The sequence below is a fragment of the Rhinopithecus roxellana genome, chromosome 5 (genome assembly GCF_007565055.1).
Source record: "Rhinopithecus roxellana isolate Shanxi Qingling chromosome 5, ASM756505v1, whole genome shotgun sequence".
NCBI classification, from domain to species: Eukaryota; Metazoa; Chordata; class Mammalia; order Primates; family Cercopithecidae; genus Rhinopithecus; species Rhinopithecus roxellana.
The window spans coordinates 151,995,016-152,007,959 of NC_044553.1; the positions used below are offsets into that span (position 1 = coordinate 151,995,016).

General features: G+C 38.2%; 1 protein-coding gene across 3 annotated transcripts in view; it reads left to right on the forward strand.

Annotated features, from left to right (window-relative positions):
- The window catches only part of UNC79 (unc-79 homolog, NALCN channel complex subunit), a 366,916-nt gene that overhangs the window by 141,056 nt on the left and 212,916 nt on the right, over window positions 1–12,944 (forward strand). For all 3 annotated transcript variants that reach the window (XM_010384517.2, XM_030930113.1, XM_030930114.1), the window contains one exon: window positions 8,233–8,325. In XM_010384517.2, the coding sequence (XP_010382819.1) occupies window positions 8,233–8,325 (93 nt within the window). The remainder of the gene's footprint in view (window positions 1–8,232; window positions 8,326–12,944) is intronic.

Here is a 12,944-nt window from a genome sequence, read left to right on the forward strand (position 1 = left end):
GGCTAAGTTTTGTATTTTTAGTAGAGACGGGGTTTTGCCATGTTGGCCAGCCTGGTCTCGAACTCCTGACCTCAAGTAATCCACCTGCCTCCGCCTCCCAAAGTGCTGGGATTACAGGCGTGAGCCACCGCACCTGGCTTCCTCCTTCCTTTCCTCCCTTCCACTCCGTCTCTCTCTCTCTCTCTTTTTTTTTTTTTTTGATATAGGGTTTTATTCTGTTGTCTGGGTTGGAGTGCAGTGGCACAGTCATAGCTCACTGCAGCCTCAAACTCCTTGTCTTAAGCGATCGTTTTGCCTTAGGCTCCCAAGTAGGGTGTGAAGGCCTCTACCACCATGCCCAGCTAATTAAAACAATTTTTTTGTAGAGATGGGGTTTTGCTATGTTTCCCAGGCTAATCTTGAGTTCCTGGCCTCAAGTGATCCTCTAGCCTCAGCCTCCCAAAGTGCTGGGAGACGATGGTGGGATTAATGAGGAGGCTGTAGCTTTCTAATAATTAATCTAATTCACTAAATCCCTCCTTCTTAGGAATAAGTTAATAATTATGGGAGAGGTGTTGAAAATATCGGGCCTCTGAAGTTACATTTAAGATTGGTCAAATACTGTGATAGCTGGCAATTTCTTTACACTTGATTATTAATTTCTACTTAATTAGAAACACGGATCCCAAAGCATATCATGTAGTCATGTTAGAATTCTTACTTACATAAATGTACAAACCTCAGCAATTGAGGAGAATAAAATAGTAAGTTGAGTTTACAAAATTTGTGTATATTTTAGTGTTTATTAGAGGAGTAACTTGACATTTATTTGAAGGGGTAAACAAGTCACTTCATGTCCCCAAGGTCCCATTTTTTTCACCTATAAAGAAGGAGTTTGAAAAAAAATGTTCAATCTCGAAGATTATTTCTGGCATACTAATTCGAGTTTAAGTAATGTCAATATGATTTTGTGTAAGAGGCATATATTGTCCTGTAACCCAATTGTTGGTCTGTTTCATGTGTTTATTTTGTTGCTCTGGTTTTACTCTCTTAGCTTTGACTTTCCTTTCTCATAATCATTCCTGTGGTTCCATAATAGCCAATATTTGTCATCTTTAAGTCTTTGAAAATAAATTGTAGTACCAACCTTTACAGTCAAATTCGATTACACCATTCAGGTGTTTCCTTTGTACTTGTGATTTCGTGAGTATACAAAGACACAGCTCCAAAGCTAGAAGGATATAGTTTCAGATTAATCATGTTAAAATGGGCTGATGTGAGAATGTGTGTCTGTGGGTCGTATCCATGTTTTTTCTATTTTTTGTAGTTGTTTCGGTGTCTAGAAATTGTGACCAAAACAAGTCAAGAGCATGTAACTTCTTGCAGAATATTTTTATTTCAGGACTGAGTGCTAGGATGAAGGATGGTGTATTTCCTGAGTACTTGATAAAGTCTTTAAGACAAAAAGGCTTTTTATCTCTTTGGTGTGGTGTTCCTAATGTCAGATGGAAAACATGAACTGCTTTTCAGGTGTAAAATGATTCTATCATTAAGGACCTAGAAGATGAAGTACTGATCTTTGAAGTGGACCTAATGAGGTATTGCAGCTCTTCAGATTAAGAGGCCAGCATGTATATCAGAGATTTCCTTCTTACCATCCTTGTCAATAAACCAAATGCTGGGCTTTTATTTTAGAATGAGTCCTTTTAAGGTTCTGCAGAGCAAACATCAACTTATTTATTATGAAAATTTCCTTTGACATAGCTTTTCTTTTTAACTCCTTCCATAAATAAAATATATTTCTCTTTATTCCAAATGTGCTCAATATGCTTTGTTTATAAAAAAAATATTAAAAGAGTTACTAAGAATTGAGAAGGCCATTTGCATGTCACCATGGAAACCTGTCTTTTTCCAATAAAGGATCTGTGATTTGTGGACTGAATTGAAATATGGAGATTTGAGAGATGATGCTTTGGCAGAGAAGAGAAAGAGCTGATTCCAAGTGAACATTGATTGATGCAGGCTATGTTATTGTAAAGATGATAATAAAGCTGAACAATTATATCAGCTTAAGATATAATCGTTTAAGATTATTCTAACGTATCCTAGTATCCCAGACTATGCAGTCTCATCTAGTTCCCTTTCCACCCTAAATTTTCTCAAAAAGTCACTTACCTTCAGGGAAAATAAAGGTTCATTTAAATCTTGAAGGCATTATCTTAAAGGCAATTGTGTGACTTACCATTTTTTGTTCTATTCCTACTACTACAGAGGGTGCATGTTATGTTTCTACAACCTTCCAAACGCTAATAGAAAAAATAGTAAAAATGCAAAATATTGATGATATTTAAATAATCTTTAATATATGCAGTCTGTTTTATTAGCCAATGGTTGTTTTTATAAGGTAGGTTTCCCTATATACTTTGAGAGTTTTATTGCTGAGTCATGGGAAATGTTTGACATAGAAATCCAGAAGAGCTGAGTTATAATCCTTCAACTCTTGGCAAATCTCCTAACCTCATGGAACTTTGGTTTCCTTAGCTGTAAAATGGTGATAAGGATAACTTCCTTTGTCCACATCCCGTGTCTGTTGTGAAGACCGTGCAATAATGTATGAGAATTGCCTTTAAATATCATGTGATGTTATGCAGGTGTATATCAGGCCAAATGCATAGTCAAATCACAGACATATCAAATCCCATTGCAACTCATTCCAATACCTAGTTAAAATTCACACGTTGTCCTGAAATTTCATCATCTTAAATATTGCTTAAGATAAGAGGCCATCTGCTGGGGCTTTGGAATTTTTTCTTCTAGAGTTTGTTGTATAATTACAATAATCATTGTAGCAGTTTTTGGACTCATAGAATCTGACAGAACACTTCCACAGTATTGATGGGCATTCTGTTCCTGACTTTTCATTAATCTGTAATTCTGCAAATATTTTAATGCTGCATAGGCTCTTGGGTCACGTTGTCTTGGTCTTCCTTTTATGTTTAACTGATAATGTCCTTCTGAAGGCATGGACATCTTTTGCTTAAACCCTATCTCATGGAGCACAATTACCTCCGCTCACACAAGTAGGAGGCCCACGTAGAGGTGAGATCACTTTTTAATCCAGGCAGTGCAGTCTGGCAGAATATGGGAAATGGTTCTGTTACATTGAAAAACTTACACCATAGTGTGTTTCTTCCTTCCAGATGGCTCCTTTACTTTCACCCTTTAGATAAGTATAAGGCCAGTGGAATTCATTTCAGTATATCCCCATTCAGGCCATTTCTTACCACCAGCTCTCATTGGGGCCAGTCCAGTAGCTTCTGAACTGGTCTCCCTGCTTACCTTTTTAGCCCTCCTACCTTCTGCTTTCCATCAAAAAGCCAGAGCTATCCTCCAGACATGTAAATCAGATCATGCCACTTCCCTCAGCAAAACCACCTAGCTTCCCATCACTCTTACAAATCAAATTCAGTGCCCTTCCTTGGCTCATAGGCCCTCTATGACCTGACCCCTACCTACCTTCCTGTTCCAATCACTACATCTCCTTGTCTTCACTCTGCTCCAGGAGGCTTGGCTTTTCTGCAGTTTCACAAAGGCACCACACTTTTGCTTTTGCTCCATGCTTTAATCTGTCTTCAAAGTCCTTCTCCCAAATGGTCTCATGATTATTTGCTTCCTTACATTCTTTAGGTTTAAGCTCAAGTACATCTTTCAAGATGCCCTTTCTTACCCTCTGGCTAAAACAGGACTTTCCATCACTTTCTCTTTACTCCCTTGCACTGCTTCCATTTTGCCACAAGTACCTGTTTGCCCTTTCTTGTAGAATAGCGCTGTCTACAGAACTTCCTATAATGATGGAATGTTCCATAAAAACATTAAAAATGTTGTGCTGCCCAGTAGAGTAGCCACTAGCCCCATGTGGCTACTAAGCTCTTAAAATGTGTCTAGTGAGCTCTTAAAATGTGTCTAGTGAGACTGAGGAATGCAATTTTTAATATTATTTAATTTTAATTAAGTTTAAATAGCCACATGTGACTAGTGGTCACCATATTGGGTAACACAGCTCTAGCATCTAGGATCCATAAGGACAAAGATTTGTCTGTATTTTTTTTCTTTTTCTTTTTTTTTATTATACTTTAAGTTCTAGGGTACATGTGCACAACATGTAGGTTTGTTACATATGTATACATGTGCCACGTTGGTATGCTGCTGTGTTGGAGTCCCATTAACTTGTCATTTACATTAGGTGTATCTCCTAATGCTATCCCTCCCCTCTCCCCCAACCCCACGACAGGCCCCAGTGTGTGATGTTCTCCTCCTGTGTCCAAGTGTTCTCATTGTTCAATTCCCACCTATGAGTGAGAACATGCAGTGTTTGGTTTTCTGTCCTTGAGATAGTTTGCTCAGAATGATGGTTTCCAGCTTCATCCATGTCCCTACAAAGGACATGAACTCATCCTTTTTTATGGCTGCGTAATATTCCATGGTGTATATGTATCACATTTTCTTAATCCAGTCTATCGTTGATGGACATTTGGGTTGGTTCCAAGTCTTTGCTATTGTGAATAGTGCTGCAATAAACGTACATGTGCATGTGTTTTTATAGCAGCATGATTTATAATCCTTTGGGTATATACCCAGTAATGGGGTAGCTGGGTCAAATGGTATTTCTAGTTCTAGATCCTTGAGGAATCACCACACTGTCTTCCATAGTGGTTGAACTAGTTTACAGTCCCACCAACGGTGTAAAAGTGTTCCTATTTCTCCACATCCTCTCCAGAACCTGTTGTTTCCTTACTTTTTAATGATGACTTGTCTGTCTTTAGCACTGTATCCCCAGGACCTAGAACAATGTCTAGTATACAGGAAATACTGACCAAAAAAGTTGTTGAAATAATCTATTTCTGTCTAAAATAGACAGAAAATGAATAGAGCATTAGCTATGAAGTCAAGTGACTTGGCCTGTAGTCTGAATAATTAGGTTGGTGCTGTCATGCAAATAACTTGATGATCTCTCTTTTATAAAATGGCTTTTCCCATAGAATTCCTCTTTTGAATGAGAGTCATATAAGAGCTGTACATAATAATACATTCAGAACTACAAAATGCATGAACATATTAAGGCATTGTTACTATTCCTGGAGGGAGGAGATCATGGTAATGGTTGTTCTGGTGATGCCGGGAGGATAGGGAATAGGACTGAGAACTTTTAATTGTATTTCCTGAGCACAATATTAAATGCAAAACTTTCTTATTTTGATTAATTATCTTCTCCCTTCTATTGTTTATAATCTTGGCTTTTTACACCCTCATGGGGACAAGCTGCACATCTGTTTACATCATGCCTTTTTAACAAGATTCAATAAATGATGTGTGCCTGTGCACGTTTATTAAATTAGAATTGCAATGATTTTATTCAGTCTGTTAGAAGGCTAGGAAATTGCAAGGCACCGTCTGTTTATGTAAGTATTGCAGCCAATTTCCTAGGCTTGAGCCAGGGGAATGCTTTTGACCTCCTGGCTGGTCATTCTTGACGGAGAGTATGGATTTGTAGGAATAGCAGGGACATCCAGAGGTGGCTGAGCCATTTGGACCATTCTGCAAATAGACTTCACCTAAATCATCTGAGACATGTGGGCATTTCTCCCACTTTTAAAGGCCTCCATTTACAGTGACTCTCAGCCTTCCTTAATAGCAGTTTTCATTGTTGAGAAATACATATTATTAAATGCATATTATTAAAAAGCTTGAGATGAATTTAAACAAAGGTGAAACGCTTGTCCCAAAACAAGAATATATATGTGTGTGTGTGTGTGTGTGTGTGTGTGTGTGTGTGTGTGTATTTCTTGAATATGTCTGAGACAAGAATTTATTTTTTCTTTTCTTTAACAAAGGGCACAGGGCGTGCAATTATTCTTCCTGCCCCAGGACACCTTACTGGGCATTTTCTTCCCTATTTCTCGTCCCTCTAATAGTACTTCTCAAACAGTGGTCCAAAGCCAGCTTGCATCAGAATCACCTGATGTGCTTATTAATTAAACATGTACTTTACTGGAAAATGTGGTTTCCAAGCTGACTCTCCAGAAGTGTCTTCTTTGGCCCCAAAGAAGCTGAATTTGAACAAACTCCCTGGCTACAGTTTGAGAGCAGCTTGCACTTTGTTCCTTAGCATTTGGCTGAAAGTTCTTTTTTCTTGATTAATCACATTTGATTAATCAATTTGACTGTCTAAGAGCAGTGAATTGATCCCCAATCTTTGTCTAATTATTAATACTTATTTATTTAATAAGTTGTGGAGCCAAACTAGTTTATCTCCCTGAGTATCACCTGCTTAGTGGGTTAGCAGCTGCCTAGCTGCAAGCGATTAATAAAAGCCAACTTAAGTAAATAGAACTTAGTGATAGATGTGTTTTGTTTGTTTATTTTTGTAAAATTGTTTTAACGGCCACTGTCTACTTTGGTGCCCAAATTCCTTTATGTAAAAAGAAAAGAATTGTGTTAAATAATTTTTTATCTCCTCTGATTTATTATATGACAAATTTTTATTGGTGTTTTGATGATTCTGTTATACATGTGTTTTATTAGAAGTTATCCTTTTTGGATGTAGGTGAGATATAATCCACACCTGCTGTACTTTAATATAAAATAAAATAAAGCAGATTTTGAGGTTATTTGCTTTTTGTTGTTGCTCGTGGCAGTGGTCTTCTCGATTATGTTTAGAAATGTAAGGGTTGACTTTTTGAGGGTTTTGTGCTCTCTGTACACCATTCTGTTCATGCTTGACACTCTGCCACACAAGCCCAAGTGTAAGGAGAGGTTTCTTCTGCTTCTGCAATTTTCCCTGAGAAAAGAGGAATTTATTTTATATTTGAGTCCTAATAAAGTTTTTATTAGGTGGGTCCTCTCTCAATTACTGTGTTTGAAATAAGAAAGTCCTCTTGCGGCCGGGCACAGTGGATCATGCCTATAATCCCAGCACTCTGGGAGGCTGAGGCGGGTGGATCACGAGGTCAGGAGTTCAAGACCAGCCTGGCCAAGATGGTGAAACCTATCTCTACTAAAAATACAAAAATTAGCTGGGTGTGGTAGTGGGTGCCTGCAATCCCAGCTACTCGGGAGGCTGAGGCAGGAGAATCGCTTGAACCCAGGGGGTGGAGGTTGCAGTGAGCCAAGATTGCACCACTGCACTCTAGCCTGGGCAACAAGAGTGAGATTCCGTCTAAGAAAAAAAAAAAAGGAAAGAAAGAAAGTCCTCTTCGGAGACAATGTATTTCCCCAAATGGCTTCCATCAGTGGTACTTTCGAATACTTAAAGGGGTGACCTGATACACTCTCTTAAAAAAGAGAGACAAGGAAATTTAATATGGTATTTGATGTCATCTAAAATAAGCCACTTAAAGATGTCTTAAAAGCAGTTAGTGAGTGGAGACCATGATTATATAGCAATAAGGTGGATTTTAAAGAAACCAGTTTGCTTTGTGATTTTATGCTTGTTGGCGTAGGATAAAATGCCCAGCAACTGTGTTATTCACAGATTCAAAAATTGCTTTATTTCATACAACTCAGATGAATATGAAGATGGTAAGCTCTAGAAAACTAAAAAAGTGGTTCTTATGGTAATGAAGACATTGATGATGGAGTTACATGTGAAGGTTTGAATAAAACTGTTTAATGATATGTGAAAATTGAAAATTTTTAAATTAATACATCATTATTTTTATAATATGTGATTTAGAGTTTGTATTGTAACTAAATTAATGTCATACATTATAATTAAAGTATTATTTCATCTGCATCTCTAAAAATTGATATGTTCAATTTGAGTTTAAAAACCTTTCCTTTTTATTTTCTCATTGGGATACCCTTCAACATGGCTTTATCTTTGGGCACATAGAGGATTCTGTTTTTTCTTTCTTTTCCATCTAAATACAAACATCTTGGAGGTAGAGATCCCATCTAAGTACAACTCTGATAAAGCCATTACATCACTTTCTGGCGCTGTTCTGTCTCCTTATACATTCTCACTCGATTTTCCTATGGAGATGACAACTATAACATTTGTATGCCAGGACACATTTTGTGGTTTCATTTGGGCAAAACTTCCATTAGCTTTATTGGAGCTTTTTTTTTTTTTTTTTTTTTTTTTTTTTTTTTTTTTTTTTTTTTAAAGTTCCTTCTTATCTCTCATGCTCTGTGCAAAGTAACAGGTATATGTAGAGATTAAATTGTGTCTAATCAAAGAACTTTTGGTTGCAGTGGGCTCCTCAAGGAGAGAAGGCGTACCTGCCCATGTTAACCTCTCTGCATCATCCATGCTAATGATCGCAATGCAGTACACATCCAATCCAGGTAAGTGAAAATTGGAAAGGTTTGACTAATTCTAATGCCAGTAATTAAACAAGACATCAAACAAGCAGGCTAGATGTTCTCATGTGAGAAGGTCATCATCATGGAGCTGTGTAGAAAACAGACTTTTGAGTTGGAATCAATTTATCTTGCCTATTGCTATTAGGAGTGATCTTGCTGGCTCGTGATATTTTTAGAATATGTGAGGACATGATTTTAGAACATGACTGGAAGTGGACTGAATATAAGTATACAGAAATAGTAAAATTAGAAACATAAAAATCACCAGCAATTCTAAGAACAAAAGATAACCACTGTTAATATTTTGGTAAATTGGCTACCCCAGTGCACACAAATATCCTTAAACATAAACCTTTTACTATATTTCTGATTATTTCCATAAAATAAACCAATAAAAGAGGGATTAATGAGTTAAAGGACTTGAGAAATTTTCAATATTTCCAGTAGTATGTGAAAGTACTTGTCTCATTGTGATTTGTCATTATTATTATAAAATTTGTGTAGAGTTAGACAGATGAACATTAATATCTCATTGTTTTGATTTATAGTTCTTCCATTACTAGTGAAGTTGGACAGACTTTCACATTTACTCTGTTTGATTTCCGTTTGTCAGTATAATTGCAAATAACTTTGGAAAACTGACCAAAACATGTGCTAAGATATAAACTCATTTTTATTTTCATTTAATGTTTATTTGGAAAGTAAACAAATCTGGTGGCACTGTGGTGTTTTTTTTTTTTTTTTTTTTTGCTATCTACTTAATTATGTAATAAATAATAATTAAACTTCTGACTCAGAGTGAGGAAAATTTTTTTATTTCAAAATCTTAATGCTTCTAAGTCTGGAGTGTCATCTTCTGTCTTAGTCCGTTGGGTCATAACAAAAATATAAACTGAGTGGCTGATAAACAGTAAACAGTTATTTCTCTCAGTTCTGGAGGCTGGGAAGTCCATGATCAAGGTGGCAGCAGAGTTGATGTCTGGTGAGGGCCTGCTTTCTGGTTCATGGATGGCCATCTTTGTGTTGTGTCCTTAAATGGTGGGAGGGAAGGGGAATTCCCGGGGGCGTCTTTTATAAAGGCAGTAATCCCATGCATAAGGGCTCAGCCCTAATGACCTAATTACTTCCTAAAGGCCCCAACTCTGAATACCATCACATTGAGGGTTAGGGTTTAACATACAAATTAAAATTTTTTTTTTTAGATACAGAGTCTTACTCTGTCACTCAAGCTAGAGTGCAGTAGTGCAATTATGGCTCACTGCAGCCTTGACCTCCCTGGCTCCAGCGATTCTCCTGCCTCAGCCTCTTGAGTAGCTGGGACTACAGGCATGTGCTACCACATCTGGCTAATTTTTAAATGTTTTTTAGAGACAAGGTCTCATTATGTTTCCCAGACTGGTCTCAAGCTCCTGACCTCAAGTGATCCTCCTGCCGTGGACTCCCAAAGTACTGGGATCACATGCATAAACCACCATGTCTGGCAACATATAAATTTTGAGAGGACACACAAGCATTTAGTCTATAGTATTCCACCCTATTTTCCCAAACTCATGTTATTCTCATATGTAAAACATTCATTCCATCCCAATAGCCCTGAAAATTGTAACTCATTTTAGCATGAACTCAAGAGTCCAAAGTCTCATGTAAATACCATCTAAATCAGATATGGGTGAGGCAATTTCCTGAGGCAATTTCCTCTCCAGCTGTGAGCCTATGAAATCAAACAAGTTATATGCTTCCAAAATACAATGGTTGGACAGGCATAGCATAGACATTCCCATCCAAAAGAGAGAAATGGGAAAGAAAAAAGGGGTAACAGGTTCCAAGTAAGTCTAAAACCCAACAACATTATACCTTAAGGTTTGAAAATTACCTTCTTAGACTTGATGCTCTGCCTTCCAGGCCCACTGGGGTGGAGGTCCCACCTTCCAAACCCATTGGGGTAAGAGTTCTGTCTTCTGGACCCACTGAGGTGGTGGCCCTGCATGGCAGCTTTGCCGTGTAGGGGTTGGGCCCCCAATTCCCTGCCCCTATGGCTTTGCATGGCTCTGCCTCCATGGCTTGCTGGGCATTGCCCTGGTGGGGGCTCTCTACAGTGACCCTGGCCCCCACAGTGGTTCCCTTCCTGGGCCCCACTCTGCAGGCTGGGGTCCGGTGCCCATGACTCTCAGGGTGGAGTTCCAGCTCTCCTGGGCATCCTTTGAAATCTAGGTGGAGGTGACTACACCCCCATGCCTTTTCTGGGTACAGTGCATGCTGCTTTGCCCAAAGGGCAGCTGAACAGTGAGGCACTGGAATATAGAACTGAATTTTACAATGTGAGAAGGTGCCTTGTGAGGGTGTGGCATGCCCTGAAGTCTCAAAAGTGCTGGTGGCCTCTCCTTCGAAATGATTTTTCCCCCAGGGTCCTTGCACTCTGGGTCTGTGATAGGAGGGGCAGTGCAGAGAATTTCTGAAGTGCCTCTGGGATCATTCTTCCACTGTTTTGGACAATACCTCCTGGTTTCTGTTGAGATAGCTGACTAATCTTATTAATTGGTCACTTGGCTACACTCTCACCGTTCTCTTCCTAACAGGCTTCTTTATCCTTTCAATACAGATAGGCTGAGAGTCTTCCAAATCTTTAAGTTCTTCTTCCTCTTTGATGAAGAATTCTGTCTTTGGATCATTCTCTCTCCTCACATTTTATTACAGTATTAGCAGTCAGAAGAAATCCAGCTGCTCCTTCAACACTTTGCTAAGAAATTTTCTTAGCCAAGTATCCAATTTTATCACTCACAAGTTCTACCATCCACAAAACACTAGGACACGAACACAATTCAGCCAAGTTCTTTGCCACTTCATAGCAAGGATGGCCTTTCCTCCACTTTCCAGTAATGTGTTCCTCATTTCTGTCTGAGATGGCATCAGAATTGCCTTTACTGTTCATATTTATACTAACATTCTCTTCAGGATCATTTAGGTATTCTCTGAGAAGACTGAGGCTTTTTCTACTGCTTTCCTCTTTTCTTTTTCAACCCTTGCCAGAATTGCTTTTAAAGGTCTATTCATGGCAATATAGGCTTTTTTCTAGCCTGCACATCAAAACTCTTCCAGCCCTTACCTGTTACCCAGTTCCAAAGCCTTTCCCACGTTTTTAGCTATTTGTTACAGTGTCACCCCACTTCTCAGTACCAATTTTCTGTTTTAGTCCATTTGGGTTGCTATAACAAAAATTCTATAAACTGGATGACTTATAAGCAATGCACATTTGTTTCTCATAGTTCCAGGAGCTGGGAAGTCCAAAATCAAGGTGCTGATAGATTGGATGATCTGTGAGAGCTCATTTCCTGGTTCATGAATGGCTATCATTCTGCTGTGTCCTCAAATGACAGAAAGGACAAGGGATTTCTCTGCAGCCTCTTTTATAAGGGGCACTGATCACCTCTTAAAGGCTCCACTTGTTAATATCACATTAGGGGGTTTGGATTTAACAGAAGAATTTTGAGGTGGCACAAACATTCAGTCTGTAGCATTCTTTAAGTATGAAATCTCTTATGATTATTATATAGATATAATTAAAAATATATATGGGGAAATTATATCATATATCTGGCTTAAAATAATCAAAATATTATATTTATTATATTATGTCCTTAATAAAACCATTTTTTGGAATCTAGTTAATTAGAGTCTCATCATGAGAGTTTGGTCCAAATTTCTAAGCTAGATGGGTAGTAAAGCAGGGTGCTTTGAGATTAGTCATATGTGGATTCACATCTGAGCTTACCTGCAAATTGCCAGTTAGTGAACCTGAGTAAGTGTTTACCCCCTGAAACCAAGTGTCCTCATCTATAAAATGGAAATAATTCTTCCTGCGGTACTTTAAAATGCTGCCGTGAAGATTTAATGGGTTACATATATGTAAAGTGCTTACTTTAGTGAATGACACATTGTAAATTCTCAATAAGTAGTGAATCCCTACAATTTGCCGTTTTCTTCTTGGAGTTGAATGTTGAGTTGAATGTTTCACTGGAAAACCACTGTGGTCAGACAGAGTTACATCTATTATTTGAAAATCTGTATCTTCATTTGCTCATGAGGAAATGTTTATAACCAGCTACTCTATACTAGGAATCATAGTTGGGACCCAAAACTAGTCTTGTGATATAGGAAGCACTTAAGTGAGGCAACATCCACCAGGGGCTCTCTGGGACCAAGCAGTAGGTCATCATCGTTCTGTTGTTTGAATTTTTATTGGAAGAAGCTCAACTGGCAACTTGTTCCTTATGGCTGATTGTGTATCAAGGATAGAGCACAATCCTTACTTAAGTAACCAGCATTCATTGAGCACCTTCTATATATAGGGCTCTGTGCTAGGCATTGTGGAAACCACACAAAAACATACGATATGGTGCTTGCTATGAAGCTTATGTCTAATTGGGAAGATCAGGCATATTTACGTAAGTCATTAGTTGACGATGTAATGTAGTACATAGGAGTACTAAATAAATATGTTAGACAGTGTTAATTCATCAGAAGGAGGGAGCTGTATGGATTGAAATGATCAGAAAAGACTTTGTGTCACTTGGGCCAAGGATGAGTTTTAAATTATGGACTGA